Raw genomic sequence first — 18,189 nt, forward strand, 5'->3', positions numbered from 1 at the left:
TGTCACCACTAGTTTTTCCATCTGCCAACTTTTTAACCCTTTATCACCCCCCATTATTTATTTACTTTTTGCCCTTACTTTTTTACTCACCCTACATAAAAGGAGCATCAGACACAAGGTTTTCACAATCACACAGTCACATTTTAAAAGCATGTAGTTATACAATCGTCTTCAAGAATCGAGGTTACTGGAACACAGTTCAACAGTTTCAGGTACTTCTCTCCAGCCACTCCAATACACCATAAACCAAAAAGGGATATCTACACAACTATGTGATGATATTGTGAGCCACAGATTGTACACGATGTACAGAATGTTTGTATGTGAAAAATGTTTGTAAAGTTTTATCAATAAAAATATATGTATTTTTAAAAGGGATATCTATATAATGCGTAAGAATACCTCCAGGATAACCTCTCGACTCTGTTTGAAATCTCTAAGCACTGAAACTTTGTCTCATTTCTCTCTTCCCCTTTTTGGTCAAGAAGACTTTCTTAGTCCCATAATGCCGGGGAGTTCTGTACCATGTTGCTAGGAAGATTTACACCCCTGGGAGTCATGTCCCATGTAGGATGGACGGCAGTGAGTTCATCTTAGAGAGAGAGACCACATCTGAGCAACAGAAGACGTTCTCTTGGGGGTGACTCTTAGGCATAATTATCAGTAGGCTTAGCTTCTCCTTTGCAAAAATAAGTTTCATAGGGGCGAACCCCAAGATCAAGGGCTCAGCCTATTTAACTGGTTGTCTCCACTGCTTGCAAGAATATCAGGAATTCCCCCAATCAGGAAGTTTAATATTTCCTCCTTTCTCCCCAGTCCCCCAAAGGGACTTGGTAAATACTTTGTTATTCTCTGCTCAAATTACTCTGGGATATATCGGGGCATCAAACGAATCACACAGCTCTTTAATAGCAGCAAGGCAGGGTACTTGCCCCTGGGGACCACCAAGCTGTTGGTACCATTGTGGTAAAGGGGGTAGGAGGGTGAGGAGAAAGCACCAATGTGAGAGGCAAGTGGCCACTGGCATCCTGTTTCCACAGAAAGGCATAAAGGCAGCAATGGAGGCTGGCTGTGGCTCAGTAGACATTTAGATCCTCCAACACATCTTCTGGAGGGCAACCCTCTTAGCCTCTGGACATACAATACTGCCACCTTGAGGATATTACCAGAGGCTCCATGACAGGAGGGAGAGTCAAGATTGGTGGTGGTGCTACAGGGCAATCTGTGCCCCCAGATGCCACATCCTTCGGTTCCCTGAGAAGGGACAGTCTACAAGCCCAGAGCATCAATTTCCCACCTTTAAATATAGAAATTTCCAACTTGGGGACACTGATTGGAGATACTCTAGGAGGACAACTGGCATTGCTGTGCCCATTTCTTTGCCTACAGCCCTGAAAGGGTCATTCTAGAAGAGGTGCTAGCCAGGAGACCACAAAGAGAAGAGGGCCAGTGGTCACACAGCAAGGTGCCTGCTGCCACAGTCTCAGCTTCCTGGGCCTCCCAGCTTCTCCAGGAGGGCCTTGACCTCACCCTCCACCCGCAGCAGCTGGGCTTTGCGCCAGGGGTTAAGGGTGGCACCCCGGCTATCTTCCAAATCTCGCAGCAGGAGCTCGAGGTGGCGCTGGACCCGGCCCCAGTCCCAGCTGTTGAGGTTCCGCTGGACTTCGCTGAGGATCACCGACCAGTACTCAGACACTGCTGTCCCCTCTGTCAGCGAGGCCACAACCCGGGCACCACCTTCACCTGTGCCCCCCAAGTCCCGCAGAACCTGGCGGCCCTCGGAGCTCAGCTCATTGAAGTAGAGGCTAGCATGAGAGAGAAGAAGCCATTCAGCAGGGCTTGAGGAGGAAGGAGAAGAGGGCAGAGGGACAGAATACCAGGAAGCTAAGTGCAGAACGCCATGGGTAAGTGTCTGCAATAACCCAGAGATGGGGAGTGGCCAGTGGGAGGCAGGGACCAACACTAGAACTCAGTGGGACCAGGGACAGTAGGAATGGGGTCCCCAGGACCTTGAAAAGTGGTACAGGGAATCAGGGTAGGGCGAGGGCCAGCCACGAAGGTGGGATGGCTCAGACCAAGTTGACAAGGACCAATCAAGGCCAGATATCGAGGACAGGGCCCAGCAGGGACCACAAGTGCTCCCTAGAGCAGGTAAAGCACAATGGAGAGTAGGAAGAAAGACTGGAGGACTGAGGGTTGGGGGCAATGGGTCCAGGGCAGGACTTACTGTAGTAGCTCCAGGGAAGGGTGCTCCCGGGCAGCCTTGGCCAGAGCCAGGGCCGCGCTGTTGCCTGCGCCGTTGTAGGCCACGTTCAGCTCCTGCAGCTGCCGGTTACGGGCCAGCTGGGCAGCCAGCAGCTCCAGACCCTCGTCGCCAAGGCCCGTATGCAGCAGGGACAGGTGAGTCAGCGAGGTATTTCCCGCCAGTCCCTCCACCAGGAGGGCCACACCTGCTGCCGTCAGCGGGTTGTTGGAGAGCCTACAGCCACAGTCACCCCACAGTTATGAGGGCCCTGTACAGTTGTCCTGTTCTGAGCCTTGGGACTTGGGCCAAAGGGACGCACGGCCTGAGGAGAAACTGTGATTGGCCACAAAGACGTGCAGGCCCCAGGAGAAGAGGACAGTGAATCAGGGATGGGATGCAGAGGAGGGAGAGCGTGGACAAAAGCTGGCTTTTCTTTCCTCTTCTCCCTCCTTTCCTTTCTCCCCAATTTCCTTTTTTCCTTTTCTCCTCTTAAACCTTACTATTTTCCCTCTTCCTCCTTTTTTTCATCCCCCCAAAGCCTTGTTTCTCCTTCTCCCCTCACTTCCCATTCTTCTCTCCCTCCCTCTTTTCTCCCTCCTCTTGACTCCAGCCAGAAATTTGGGACCCAGGTGTTTGGATTCCAAGTAAATCAACTGACATTTTGGGAGCCAAGCATTAGGGTCATCCTTGTGAGGCTGCAGGGAAAATCCTGGTTGGGGATCAGTGGCACTGTTACCAGACAGCCTGCCTGGAGATTATTACACCCTTTCATCCCCGCCCCCCCACCCGCAGGCCGATTTTAGCCACAGATGAAAGGCTTTCTTAGCAACGACTGCTGGTGGCATCTTTCCTTCTGCACTGCTGCTTGTTCTGGACCTGGGGGCAGGAGGGGGCTGAGGGGTGGCTGTACCTAGGTGGCTGCCAGGATGGCCTGAATCTACCCCCTTCCCCTGCCCCAGGGTCCTCAGGGGACACTCACCGCAGGGTGGTAATTTGGCACTGTTCATGCAGCAGCAGGTCTTGGAGGTTTCTGCAAGCCTCAGGGCCCAGGCCATTGAGTTGCAAACTGGAACGAGGAGGGGGTGGCCAGAGAGGGAGAGAGGCAAGAGACCAGGGAAGGAATTCATGGAGCCTAGCCATTTGCCATGCCCCTTTCTCATCATTCCGCCTCCTGCAGTCCATACCTGCTCTGACCCCGCCCCCCATTCATGGATGTCTCCCATCAGCTCCACCCATTCCACCCCTTGGTACTTCCTCAGGGCTTCTGGTTTCCCCAGTACCTTCTCTTCCCACTTCTTCACCTCCAACCCCGTCCCCTCCTCACGCCTGTACCCGGAGGCAGGACGGGTGCTCACCCCAGCTTCCGGGCACGCAGGAAGACAGGCATGAGGGTGTGCAGCCCAGCAGGGTCCAGCTGGCAAGAGGCCAAGTTGACCTCATCCAGGGCATGCTTCCCGCTGCCCAACACAGCGGCCACCACGGTGCACTTGAGCGGTGTCATGCGGACACCTGCCAGGTTGAGCTGGCGCAGGGAGCTGAGCACCTCAGAAGAGAATCGCTGGTTCTGAAACTCGTAGTGGAAAAACAGGTGGTCGAGGAGCTCCGAGGGGGGCAGCACTTGCCGGCCCAGTGTGCCCAGCTTCTTTTTGATGGCCTGGGCGTTCTCCAGAGCATCCAGGTTCTTGATGGGGCAGCCGAGCTGCGCCAGCATAGCCCGGTTGTGGGCAGAGAGAAGCCCTCCCATGAACATAGGGAAGAGCTCGAACACTTCATCCTCAGGGGGCTCATCTGGGTGGCGCCGTGGGCCCTCCACACCCAGGATGCTGGCGCCCATCTGGTCCAGCACGTCATCGTTGTAGTAGTCCTCCTCCCGGAACATCTCCAGCACCATGGCCTGGGCCACTGCCTCCCGGCTCTTACCCACCACTCGCCCAAACACTCGTGGAACCACCTGCGAAAGGAAGCAGGAGAGGGGCACTGCAGCCTCTGCACCCCTTAGGACGGGCAGCCCCGGGCCCAGTTACCTCAAAGCTTAGCTTAAGTTACGCCACTTCAGCCCAGGAACCTCCCCCTTGAACTCGCAGCACATTGAGTCTGAGCACAACGCTTCCCTGATAACAATACCTTCTGTGGCTCCCTACTGCCCCTGTGGCAAACCCTAAACATTTAGCCTGGAATACAAAACTTTTCTTGATCTGACCCCAGTTTGAGCTTCCCAGAGTCATTTCTCACCTTTGTTCCTGCTTTCTACACACAACATCCTTCTTTTTCCCAAACACCCCATACATTTTCAAGCCCAGGCAACGGTAGGAAGGAATTAGCATCAATTATGCATTTCATAAGGCGTCAGGTTAGGTGTCATAAATACACCACCATCATCGTCAACATCATCACAGCTCCTATGATTGATTAGCGTCAGTTACTTCAAGACCCTGCCCGACTTGGCCCCAGTCACCTGGTGCCCTAATCAAAGGGCGCTCACCCTCACTGGCTGCGCTTCTGCCCTCTCAGCCTTCCTCATTCTCTGAACGGTGCCCCCCGAGGTTTCTCCTCCTTCAAAGCCTCCACAATGCCACACCCTCTTCCTGAAACGCCCCACCCCCACCCCGAATTCTTTACAGGACTAACCCTACCGGGATCAGCCTGAATGACCTTTCTGGAGAAAGGCTTTCCGTCACACTCCCTCAGAAGGTTCCCCCATTCTACACTTGTACTGCACCTGGAACTTTTCTTTTCAGGCACTTAACCACATTTTTTGATTATATAGTTAGGTTTACATTTTTGTGTTCAAACTGTGAGATCAGATAGGGCAGAGATCTGGGGGGGGGGGGGGGTTCTTTTTTTTTATACCTGGGATTTTGTGAAATGTTTTCAACTACCACCACCCCGCCCCAAGAATCTAACACACTGCCCTGACACACAGCAGGCACTCAAACGCTCACTGAAGAAATGAACTCTGGGGGAAGCGGACAGCAGAGTCTCCTATCCTTGCAATGGTGCTGAAAGGCACAAACGGTTCCTGTCCGCTGGCAGTGCCCCAAAATCGTTCTGTGGTCCTTCCTCTAATGTCTGGTTGGATGTTTTTCTTTTTCTTTTTTTTTTTTCACTTCTCTTATGTGAAGTTCCTGCCATGGAGGAGATTGTCTAGTACTTCTTCCCCCAGCAATTGTCTGGTGACGAGACCAGATGTCACCCTGTAAAGTCCAAGCCAACAGGGTCATGAAAAAACTAAAGGGCTCTGCGAGGAAACCCTCCCTAAACTCTGGTGGACTCTCCAGGTAGCTGGAGGGCTTTCTGAATCCCAACAGGAAAACAGAGCCTTTCGCTGCTTCCCAGGTGAAGGAAGCACATCCTCAAAATTGTGGGGTGGCCTCAGCAGTTGACATTACCTGGTCATCTGCTCTGATAATCTGAGAAGAAGTAGGTTGCATGAGCCTGTCTTTATGTTTATTTCACAAAACATTTTAATAGCACATATGGGCCAGGCCCTGAGGATGAGTTCATTTAATCCTCGCAGCTGGTCAGTGACATAGACTCTAATATTATCCTCAGTTAACAGATAGGAATTTGGGGCACAGAGAGGTTAAGTAACTTATCAAGGTCACACAGCTAGTAAATGGCAGAACCTAGATTTAAACCGGGGTTGCTGCATGACTGTATCCCTACTCTTAACCCTTATGCTTTGCTGCCCATAGAAAGGGAAATTTGTTGAGATTTTCACCAGCACTGACCAGGGCTGTGCCCCCTTGGGACAAACATGAGTTATTGAAACATTTCTACAGAGGTCAAGGGTCACCAAGCAAGGCACCACTGCTTGGCAGAAGTATCCACACTACATCAGCATAGTTTGGCAGAAAGAGCACAGGATTCAGAATCACAAAACCTGGTCTCATGTCCCAGCTACTTCTTTTTTTTTTTTTTAGCTTTTTTTTATTAATTAAAAAAATTAACAAACAAAACGTTAAGATATCATTCCATTCTATATATAAATCAGTAATTCTTAATATCATCACATAGTTGCATATTCATCATTTCTTAGAACATTTGCATCGATTTAGAAAAAGAAATAAAAAGACAACAGAAAAAGAAATAAAATGATAGTAGAGAAAAAAAAGATTATATATACCATACCCCTTACCCCTTGCTTTCATTTACCACTAGCATTTCAAACTAAATTTATTTTAACATTTGTTCCCCCCTATTATTTATTTTTATTCCATATGTTCTACTCTTCTGTTGATATAGTAGCTAAAAGGAACATCAGACACAAGGTTTTCACATTCACAGAGTCTCGCTGTGAAAGCTCTATCATTGTTCAATCATCCTCAAGAAACATGGCTACTGGAACACAGCTCTACATTTTCAGGCAGTTCCCTCCAGCCTCTCCACTACATCTTGAACAACAAGGTTATATCTACTTAATACGTAAGAATAACCTCCAGGATAACCTCTGGACTCTGTTTGGAATCTCTCAGCCATTGACACTTAGTCTCATTTCACTCTTTCCCCTTTGGTCGAGAAGTTTCTCTCAATCCTTTGATGTTAATTCTCAGCTCATTCTAGGGTTTTTCTCAGTCCCTTGATGCTGAGTCTCAGCTCATTCCAGGATTTCTGTCCCACGTTGCCAGGAAGGTCCACATCCCTGGGAGTCATGATCCACGCAGAGAGGGGGAGGGTGGTGAGACTGCTCGTCATGTTGGCTGGAGAGAGAGGCCACATCTGAGCAACAAAAGAGGCTCTCTTGCGGTTGACTCTTAGGCCTAAATTTTAAGTAGACTTGACCTATCCTTTGTGGGGTTAAGTTTCATATGAACAAACCCCAAGACTGGGGGCTCAGCCTATAGCTTTGGTTGTCCACACTGCTTGTGAGAATATCAAGAATTCAACTTGGGAAAGTTGAATTTCTCCCCGCTCTCACCATTCCCCAAAGGGGGCTTGCAAATACTTTTCTAGTCACTGATCAAATCACTCTTGGATTCATCGAGGCATCACTCTGGACAAACCAACAAAATCTCATGTCCTACCAGAGATTCCAAGTACTTATGACATTCAATCAAACTATCTACATGAGTTATATTAGGAAATGCTCTAGTCAAAATCTATATTTTGTAACAAATAAACATTTTTTGCTTTAGTCTCACACATAAGGTGACATTTTAAAGTATTAATTATCATCTATTTTCAGCACCCTGCAATAATAACATTCTTTTGTTCCTCCTCATGCAAAAACATTTTTAAAATTTGTACATTGTACATTTCACTATTATTATACACTCTAGGCATTCCTAGATTATACCATCTCGATCTTTAACATCTATCTTTCTTTCTGATTTCATTTATGTCCCCAGCCCTCCTTCCTCTATCATTCTCACATGCAGCTTCATTCAGTGTTTTAACATAATTACATTACAGTTAGGTAGTATTGTGCTGTCCATTTCTGAGTTTTTGTATCCAGTCCTGTTGCACAGTCTATATCCCTTCAGCTCCAATTACCCAATATCTTACCCTATTTCTATCTCCTGATGGTCTCTGTTACCAATGACATATTCCAAGTTTATTCACTAATGTCAGTTCATATCACTGAGACCATACAGTATTTGTCCTTTAGTTTTTGGCTGGACTCACTCAGCATAATGTTCTCAAGGTCCATCCATGTTGTTACATACTTCATAAGTTTATTCTGTCTTAAAGCTGCATAATATTCCATCGTATGCATATACCGCAGTTTGTTTAGCCACTCGTCTGTTGATGGACATTTTGGCTATTTCCATCTCTTTGCAATTGTAAATAATGCTGCTATAAACATTGGTGTGCAAGTGTCCGTTTGTGTCTTTGCCCTTAAGTCCTCTGAGTAGATACCTAGCAATGGTATTGCTGGGTCATATGGCAATTCTATATTCAGCTTTTTGAGGAACCGCCAAACTGCCTTCCACAGTGGTTGCACCATTTGACATTCCCACCAACAGTGGATAACTGTGCCTCTTTCTCCACATTCTCTCCATCACTTGTCATTTTCTGTTTTGTTGATAATGGCCATTCTGGTGGGTGTGAGATGATATCTCATTGTGGTTTTGATTTGCATTTCTCTAATGGCCAGGGACGTTGAGCATCTGTTTATGTGCCTTTTGGTCATTTATATTTCCTCTTCTGAGAAGTGTCTGTTCAAGTCTTTTTCCCATTTTGTAATTGGGTTGGCTGTCTTTTTGTTGTTGAGTTGAACAATCTCTATAAATTCTGGATACTAGACCTTTATCTGATATGTCGTTTCCAAATATTGTCTCCCATTGTGTAGGCTGTCTTTTTACTTTCTTGATGAAGTTCTCTGATGCACAAAAGTGTTTAATTTTGAGGAGCTCCCATTTATTTATTTATTTATTCAGTGCTCTTGCTTTAGGTGTAAGGTCCATAAAACCACCTTCAATTATAAGATTTATAAGATATCTCCCTACATTTTCCTCTAACTGTTTTATGGTCTTAGACCTAATGTTTAGATCTTTGATTCATTTTGAATTAACTTTTGTATAGGTGTGAGATACGGGTCCTCTTTCATTCTTTTGCATATGGATATCCAGTTCTCTAGGCACCATTTATTGAAGAGACTGTTTTGTCCCAAATGAGTTGGCTTGACTGCCTTATCAAAGATCAAATGTCCATAGATGAGAGCGTCTATATCTGAGCACTCTATTCGATTCCATTGGTCAATATATCTATCTTTATGCCAGTACCATGCTGTTTTGACCACGGTGGCTTCATAATATGCCTTAAAGTCCGGCAGCGTGAGACCTCCAGCTTCGTTTTTTTTTCCCTCAAGATACTTTTAGCAATTTGCGGCACCCTGCCCTTCCAGATAAATTTGCTTATTGGTTTTTCTATTTCTGCAAAGTAAGTTGTTGGGATTTTGATTGGTATTGCATTGAATCTAGTAAATCAATTTAGGTAGAATTGACATCTTAACTATATTTAGTCTTCCAATCCATGAACATGGTATGCCCTTCCATCTATTTAGGTCTTCTGTGATTTTTTTTAACAGTTTCTTGTAGTTTTCTTTGTATAGGTCTTTTGTCTCTTTAGTTAAATTTATTCCTAAGTATTTTATTCTTTTAGTTGCAATTCTAAATGGAATTTGTTTCTTGATTTCCCCCTCAGATTGTTCATTACTAGTGTATAGAAACACTACAGATTTTTGAATGTTGATCTTGTAACCTGCCACTTTGCTGTACTCGTTTATTAACTCTAGTAGTTTTGCTGTGGATTTTTCAGGGTTTTCGATGTATAGTATCATATCATCTGCAAACAGTGGTAGTTTTACTTCTTCCTTTCCAATTTTGATGCCTTGTATTTCTTTTTCTTGTCTAATTGCTTTGGCTAGAACTTCCAACACGATGTTGAATAACAGTGGTTCGATAGTGGACATAGTGCCAGTCTATGTCTTTTGATTGGTGAGTTCAATCCATTAACATTTAGTGTTATTACTGTTTGGGTAGTACTTTCCTCTACCATTTTGCCTTTTGTGTTTTATATGTCATATCTAATTTTCCTTCTTTCTACACTCTTCTCCACACCTCTCTCTTCTGTCTTCTTGTATCTGTCTCTAGTGCTCCCTTTAGTATTTCTTGCAGAGAGGGTATCTTGGTCACAAATTCTGTCAGTGATTTTTTTGTCTGAAAATGTTTTAATTTCTCCCTCATTTTTGAAGGACAATTTTGCTGGGTATAGAATTCTTGGTTGGCAGTTTTTCTCTTTTAGTAATTTAAATATATCATCCCAGTGTCTTCTCGCCTCCATGGTTTCTGCTGGGAGATCTACACAGTCTTATTGGGTTTCCCTTGTATGTGATGGATTGCTTTTCTCTTGCTGCTTTCAATATCCTCTCTTTCTCTTTGACCTCTGACATTCTGACTAGTAAGTGTCTTGAAGAATGTCTATTTTGATCTATTCTCTTTGGGGTGCGCTGCACTTCTTGGATCTGTAATTTTAGGTCTTTCATAAGAGCTGGGAATTTTTCAGTGATAATTTCTTCCTTAGTTTTTCTCCTCCTTTTCCCTTCTCTTCTCCTTCCGGGACACCCACAACATGTATATTTGTGTGCTTCGTATTATCATTCAATTCCCTGAGTCCCTGCTCATATTTTTCCATTCTTTTCCCTATAGTTTCTGTTTCTTTTTGGATTTCATATGTTCCATCCTCCAGTTCACTAATCCTAACCTCTGTCTCTTGAATTCTACCATTGTAGGTTTCCATTGTTTTTTTCATCTCTTCTACTGTATCTTTCATTCCCATAAGTTCTGTGATTTGTTTTTTCAGACTTTCCATTTCTTCTTTTTGTTCATTCCTTGCCTTCTTCATGTCCTCCCTCAATTCATTGATTTGGTTTTTGATGAGGTTCTCCATTTCTGTTCGTATATTCTGAATTAATTGTTTCAACTCCTGTATCTCATTTCAACTATGGGTTTGTTCCTTTGACTGGGCCATATCTTCAATTTTCCTGGTGTGATTTGTTATTTTTTGCTGGCATCTAGACATTTAATTACCTTAATTAGTTTATTCTGGAGATTGCTTTCACTTATCTTACCTAGGGTTTTCTTGCTAGATGAGTTTGTTGTCTATCTGTTCTTTGACCTTCAGTCCAGCTTTTTCTGGGCCTCTAGCTTAAGTTTTGTTTAACAAAGGGTAATTTTTCAGTTCTTGTTTTCTTGTTTCTTGTCCTGCTTGTAAGGTGCCTTTTCCCTCCCCACCCTTAGGAGGGTCTACATAGGTATTACAGACTCCAGCTGGGTTTTCCTGGACTAAACTGACCTCCTATCAGGGGGAAGGAGTCACCTGCATCAGTTCTCCCTGAGGGTGAGACCCAGCAGGTTGAAAGACTTTCCTGTGAAGTCTCTGGGCTCTGTTTTCCTTATCCTGCCCAGTATGTGGTGCTTGTCTGCCTGCGGGTCCCACCAGCAAAAGATGTTGTGGCTCCTTTAACTTTGGAAGGCTCTCCCTGTTGGAGGCGTGGTGGAGACAGAGGAGAGTTTGTAGGCTGGTTTTAATGGCTTCAAATTGCCAAGCCCTGGGGTCTGAATTCCTTGAAAGAGGGATTCCACCTAAGTTGGGCTTCACCCCTCCCCTGGGGAACAGGCAGGAGACAGCTCTGAAAGCAGTCTGACTAGTCCCACCGCTGAATCCAGAGGCAGCCAAGTCTCCATAGAAACAGCCACAAAAACCTCCGTTTCGTCCCCTTTCCTCTTTTTCGGTTAGTCCAATAAGCGACCTCCGCCTTGACCAGTTTCGCCTGAGCTGGGGGCCTATTTTCAGTAGTCAGAATTTGTTTATTAATGCCACAGTTGGTGTTTGGTTGGACTCAGTCCCTGCTACTGTTAGAGTGTCTTTCGTTTCCCTCTGGGAAGCCGCCTGTGGGGGAGGGGCGCCGGCCGCCGCAGCTTGGGGTACTCACGGTTCCGGAGACTCGCAGCCAGTCCAGCTGGTCCAGACTGGGGTACGCTGTGTGTCCAGTCACTATCATGGCTCCGGGAGCTGTTCTGTACTGTTTCTGGTTATTTAGTAGTTGTACTGGAGGACGAACTAAAACGCGCACATTGCTAAGCCGCCACTTGGCCCGTCCTCTCCCCAGTTACTTCTTATAATCTGAATGACTTTTTACAATATAATTAGACCACCTGGGCCTCAGTTTTCTTGTCTATAAAAAGGATTTTTTTTTTAGTATTTAATTTACACAGTTGATGTGAGAAACAGAAAAAAGAAACCTGAGAAAGCACCTGGCAGATATCAACAAAGAGTCTTCTTCTTCAAAACTTAATGCATACACCCAACTCCCAAAACGAGCCTCAGGCCTGTAATTTGGTTTCTGCAGTGGACCTGCACCCAGGACAGCTGTCCTAAGCCAACTGGCCATGTCATTTATCCTGCTAGTATAAATTAATAAAATGGCATCTGCTTTATAGACCTATCTCTGGTGATTTAATTAGGATGAGTCATCACTCCCAAAGTCTGATCACCTCTGGGCAAACAGATGCAATCGAGTTCCTGGACCTGCAAAGCCAAGGACAAACCCTGGACTGTAGTGACCCCTGCCTCCCAGCAACAAAGCCTAAGAGGAGAGATGAAAAAGAAAACCAGTGTAGGCCTGTAGGACAGTTACTAAAGTACCTGTGCCCTTACATCTCCCTTCCAGCCTCCAAGCCTTCCCCAGCCTTGAGGCTTCTCTCTCCCCTTTCTTATTTTCTAGTTTCATGAAAAGCCAAGTCTGAAACCAGAGCCAAGAAGAGGATTCACTCCTATGCAGAAAGTAGCAGCTTCTTTCAGGGAGAGGAGCAAGGGGTGAGCAGGGAACTCTGAGGGCTGAGAGCCCACGGTCGTGGGGTAGGGAAAAGCGAGTGGGGGGGATCCCGAGGCTGTTACCTTGAGCAAGTTGAAGAGCAGAGGCAGAGCCCGCAGAGGCAATAGCTTGGCCATGATGCTCAAGACCAGGCTGACGTCCTCCCCAACACGGCCCACGAGCTCAGTCACTTCCTTGCCCACCCGCTGCAGGGTCGTCTTACGCAAACCCAGCACGATGTAGAGGGCAGCCAGATATTCCTGCATGGCTGGCACGGTGAACACAAAGGTGCCCTGGTGCCCCGGCTCCACGCACGGGGCCAGAAAAAACCTCAGGGCATCTCGGCGGAAGACGTGCAGCAGCTGGAACTCCTCTTCAGTCTTGACGCCAGCTTCCAGGCATCCTCGGACGTCCTCTTCAGAGAAGTAGGTCTTGCGCGAGGACACCCCTTCATAGGCCAACTTGCCCATGGTTCGAGCTGCATAGGCCATCAGGGTCAATTTGGAGGGGTCGGTGCTGTCCAGCGTCTCCCCACTGAAGTTGAGGCGCAGGAAGCTGGTGTAGATACTTGTGAGGGTCTGGCCAGGAGGTGTGGGGGCATGCAGGAAGTGTAAGGTGGCACAGACGAGCCAACAATAGGAGGGCAGGAAGCAGGCGGCGGCGATCTGGTGGTGCCCTTCCAGGTTCCGGGAGAGCATCTGCACCAGGTTGTCACGCTGGGCCGGGGTGGCCGAGACCCCTGCACCCCCAGCGCCATAGCCGCAGTCCGGCTGGTTGAGGCGCAGCTGGAAATAGAGCTTCTGAAGGTTGGTATCAGAGAAGCCACAGATCTCACCATAGCGGCCCACGTACTTGCTGGGTATGCGGCCAACGGCAGAGGTCCGGGTGGTTACCAGGATGCTAGCCTGGGAAGGTCATGGTTGAGCATTAAGATCATGGTATCCTGGCTGCCGGGCTTCACACCAAACCCCTGAAGACTGAGTGTCCAAGGGGGAAGATGGTGAAGATGACAATAATAATTATAACTACCAATTACTGAGCACCTACTATGGCCCATGGCACTGTCCTAAGACCTTAATATACAACACCTCAATTCATCAATACAGCTCGCAGAAAGAAGGAAGCTGAAGCTTAGGCTAGTGACTTGCTAAAAGTCAAAGCCAGGAAGCAGAAGGGCCAGAATTTGAACTAAGCCAGGGCCAGTGTTCTTACTAAATAAATATACAGGCACAGGACACCAAAATCTTCAGGGGGCAAGTCAGGGGACAGCAGTGACAGGGCAGGGGGTACCCACCTCGGGCAGCATGTATTTGCGCAGTAGGTTGACGATGACGGCAGCTGGTGCCTGGAGTGACTCGGGGTCGCTGCAAAGTCCTGCGTCCGCCAGTCGGAAGCTGAGGTTGAGATGCTCCAAGCCATGAAGCACAAAGAGCAGGCGGGGCCCCGCAGTGGCCATCAGGGGCAGAACTTCCTTCAGAGGTGTGTAGCGCTGGGTCACGAGCTGGCACAAGGAGACTGGGGTGGGCCCCAAGGACGACAGGTCCTCGCAGGAGAAGGGGATGAGCAGCTCGAAGGCCGGCAGCCGGCCATGACACCAGTCCAGGACCATCTTGCGCACGAGTGTGCTCTTGCCTGTGCCCACTGTCCCATAGAGCACCACTGTCTGCACCCGGCGCCCACAGGCGTCAGGGTCAAAGAGCTGAGACAGGGCCAGTGGTGGGAGCCCCGGCAGAGGAGGCTGGTGCTCCAGGGCCAGCTCCGCGAGTGGGTGAAGAAGCTCATCAGGGGAGCTTTCGCGGATCACAGGGTCGACATGCACCGTGTCTAGTGCAAAGGTTGGACCGAACTGGCGCTCCTCCCTAGGCAGCCGGCTGAACCACTCGGCCAAGTTCAGGCGGTGCCTCTGAATAGCTTCTAGATGGGAAGACAAGGGAAATGAGTGAGGGAAAGGGGCTCAGAGATGCAGGAATTTGGGGTGGGTTGGGGTGGTAGGAGGGTCAGGGTGGGGAGTCAAGACACAGCACCAAATGCTGGGGCCCAAAATAATGCTGGACACACAGGACACTCTCAGAAAATGGACTGAAAAGTTTCAAACTCCTATGGAAGAAAATGGGGAGCCACTGGATGAGTAATGCTAGGCGTGGGCTGACTGTTTTCAGTTCACTGTGTGTAGTCTCAGCCTGACTGCTAGACCCAAAGTCTGTTGAAGGCAAGGATTGTATATATTCCTCCCAGTTCTTTACACACGTTACATGTGCAGTGCTTGACGGCTGTAGGAAAGAATGCATGGGCAGAAGGATGATGGGGTGAGGGAGGGAGGGACCACTAATGGATGATGCCAGTGGATCCTCTACACCTCGCTAGCCCTGCTTCTCCTCCAGCACCCGTCACTTTCCTGACATACCGGCCTACCCCTGTCCTCAGGCTGACTGAGGAGCTAGTCCCTTTACCAGTTGCAGAGATGCTCCGAAACAGCTGTCCTTGTTTCATGGATGGGGGATCACTGCTTGCTGAGTTTCCATGGTGGCGTACAAAGGCGCTGGAAGGAAAGAGAAGGATCAAGTGGGGAGCTTGGATACTGGTCTATCTTGGATCCAGGTCTATGTGGTCTACCAGGTTTCTGGCCTCATAAGATCTAAGCCTAACACTGGGCACCCAAGTCGAGAGCCCTGGCTGACTCTCACACCTTTCCCAAGTACAGAAGTCTTGTCTCTGGCCCTCTAGCTCCCCACTGCTGACTCCCTGCCTGGAACTCAAGGCTGGCCACTGCCAGACTCCACCCCACTTTCCACAGCTCCTGCCTCAGGCTGACCACTATGACTTCTACTGTCTCTGATCTAGGCCAGCTTCCTCCCCGGCCTGGTTGATAACTCTGGTTCCTCCCCACCCTCTGAAGGCCAATTCTCTTGTCCCAGGGGGTCAGGCTAGCTCTAAGACCTAACCCTTCCCAGTCTACCCTGCTGTGCCTCACCTACAGGGCCCAAGGGGATGCTCCCCTTTAAGAGGCCAACTCCAATGGATCAGGAAGGGAACATGTTCACCTACAGAAAAAAAAGGGAGAAGGAACAAAAAGAATATATAGTTCCCGTCCACATCTTCCCACCAAGACACAGACCCCCACATCTACGTCAATCCCCCATTATTAGCTCTCATATCATCATGTACCGCCCCTTTGTAGCAATTTAGTATACAATTTTATATTTCATTGTATGATGATTTGATTAACTTTTATTGCCCTCCCCTCCATGAGAGCAGGGAGCACATCTGCTTTTGTTCACAATTACATACTTAGAATTTAGCACAGAGTCTGGTACCTAGCAGGTACTCAAGAATGCAAAATGAAATCAGACAAGTGATCCCGAACTCAGGCTGTTACAAAGGACCCATGAAAGTCATCTATTCCAAGTCCCTTATTTTGAAATGGGAAAAGGGAAGCTCAGGGAGGTGAGATGCCTTGTCCAAGGTCAGCAACTAGTAAACCACAGAGCCGGGACTAGCATGCCTGGTGTCTAGACCCCTGCTCTCTTGGAGGTACCATCTGGACCCTGATGTGGAAGGGAGGGTGGGAACAGAAACCCATGTTTCCTGCTCACCTGCTGGCTGGAGTGCTTTTCCCAGACTGGAGCTCCAAGAAGCCCTGAGCAAACAGTGGCCCCACTGCATTGTAGGAGCGAGGGTCAGAGCCCAGGACGCTTAGCACAACCTTCTCTCTGCCTCCCCTGCAAGAAGAATTGTGAGAATGGAGAGCCCCCGAGCTAGCGGAGGGTCTTTCTCACCAGGACAAGATTGGCTCCTCTGTAAATTTCATCATTGCTCAAGCCCATCCTGGTTTTCAGCTCTCCTCCTCTGTCTCCTACATCTACCACCTGAGTGACCCCATTTTATTTCCTATTACCTATTGCCTGTCTCCTGAAGCTTCACAAATGCCTTTCTCCTGAGTTCCACCTCACAAGCTGCTTTAGTAAGGTAACCTTTTTATTTTTTTGGCTCCCAGCAACTCAAATGTGTCCAGGGCAGTATGAAAAGGAGGAGGAACTCAAATGTGAGTCCCGATTATTTTCAGTGATTTTTTGGAGACTTGGTTTCCCAGTAATAATTATCTGCTCTCTTTTTGCCTGTAATACTCTGCTCTTGGTTCCTTTGGCTGAGTTTTAATGGTTTTATCATGTTATCTTTTCTGTGGCTTTCATGTCCTCTGCCTTTCAGGATGGCATAAATAATAAATGAACGAATCGATGAACTTCCTGCCTGATGTTTCCATATGGACTTCTGCCAATGCTTCAAACTTCATGCCTGCCAAACCCAGCTCAGCATTCCCCTCCCCTTTTAGTGACTTTACTGCAAATCCTTCCATCCACATAATTTAAACTAGAAGCCTGACCTATGTGTCTTCAAGTCCTTCTTCCCCCCTCCTGCAGTCAGTTGGAACAGTCCTACCAATTCTTCCTCCCAGCGCTGTCTGTCCTGCATCACTGGTACTGCTAACTCAGGCCTTCCCAGGATTCACTGGAATCCCTTCTCATTAGCTTTTTGCTTCCATTCTCACTCCATTCCAATCTTTCATCCCAGCCACCAATCACCTCCCTAAAATACTAGGTTACTTTTAAAGTTGAAACACCAGCCACACAGGGTATTTTACCAGTCAGCCCCATCCACCCCTACTTACCTGGCTCACCGGATTCTCACTCCAGTGTTCCTAATCTCGTTCATATGCTTTTCTCAGCTTGGAATGACTTTTCTCTTCTGTCAGAATACTACTCAATCCTTAAGAACCTGCTCAAAGTCTCCTCTAGAAAGTCTTACCTGGTCCTTCTGAACTCCCTTAACAAATGGAGAGCGCTCCCATTTGGCCCCTGGTCTCCTCCACTGGAATTGTGGCTCCTTAAGGGCAGGACACAGGGAAAATCGGCTGCACTGGCCTGACCTGTCTTAGTGGGGCCAACCCTTTGTGCCGGGGGAGGGGTGCTGCTGGCTGGGGCTCAGAGAAGAAGTCCCAGGGGCTGGGGGAGGATTACAAGAGGGCTCCGGAAAGTTGAGAAAGCTCAAGGAAATTGGCTCAGTGGGTTAGACTCCCAGACAGGGTCGCTGAGTCATGATGGGGCTTCTGGGGAGCAGGGCAGTACAGCCCCACCCCCACCCCCACCCATCACCCTAGGTGTCCAGGGCAGTGAGGAGGAGGGACAACAAGAAAAGTACCAGGGCTGTGTTCCCACAGCTCTAGAGCTCCCCACCAAACGGGGTCCCAAACACTCTCCTAGTTCCAGTTGGTTTCAGAGACCAACAGTGAAACTGCCCGACTGCCCAAAGGTTCTCTGACCCGAGTCTTGCAGCGGCACTTGCCCAGGCCTCCCCTGCCCCGCCCTGCCCTGGGCCCTGATCCCCGACAGGCGCAGCCGCGCAGCCGAAGGACTGGCGACTGAGCTAGCTAGGCCTTTACCCGCGGCTGCCCGGGGCGGTCGGCGGGTCGGAAGCCGGCGTCCCCTGCTCGTTCCCAGAGTCCCCGGCTCGGCGCTGCACGCTGCACGGCGCTTCCAGCGCGCCTCTGCCCGCCTGCGCGGAACCCCGCCCGCTCCGGCATCCAGCCAGAACAGCGGGCACCAGAGGGGACGAACTAGGCGTCCGTGTC

General features: G+C 48.5%; 1 protein-coding gene across 3 annotated transcripts; it reads right to left on the reverse strand.

The window, feature by feature from the left end:
• Positions 1-906: 906 nt before the first annotated feature.
• On the reverse strand, positions 907-18,189 carry NLRX1 (NLR family member X1). 3 transcript variants are annotated; one of them, XM_077112680.1, is made up of 11 exons: positions 18,001-18,189; positions 17,367-17,444; positions 16,157-16,282; positions 15,535-15,604; positions 15,014-15,102; positions 13,858-14,477; positions 12,647-13,468; positions 3,601-4,196; positions 3,225-3,311; positions 2,228-2,479; positions 907-1,805 (listed from the first exon to the last, which is right to left on the reverse strand). In XM_077112680.1, the coding sequence occupies exons 3-11, from the start codon at positions 16,224-16,226 to the stop codon at positions 1,484-1,486; spliced, it is 2,928 nt and encodes a 975-aa protein (XP_076968795.1). In that variant the 5' UTR covers positions 16,227-16,282; positions 17,367-17,444; positions 18,001-18,189; the 3' UTR covers positions 907-1,483. The 3 variants fall into 3 exon arrangements, with proteins under 3 accessions (XP_076968795.1, XP_076968794.1, XP_076968796.1); XM_077112679.1 differs by having other exon boundaries at positions 17,230-17,444; positions 18,001-18,188; XM_077112681.1 differs by lacking the exon at positions 17,367-17,444.

Source organism: Tamandua tetradactyla, chromosome 8 (assembly GCF_023851605.1).
Source record: "Tamandua tetradactyla isolate mTamTet1 chromosome 8, mTamTet1.pri, whole genome shotgun sequence".
Taxonomy (NCBI): Eukaryota; Metazoa; Chordata; class Mammalia; order Pilosa; family Myrmecophagidae; genus Tamandua; species Tamandua tetradactyla.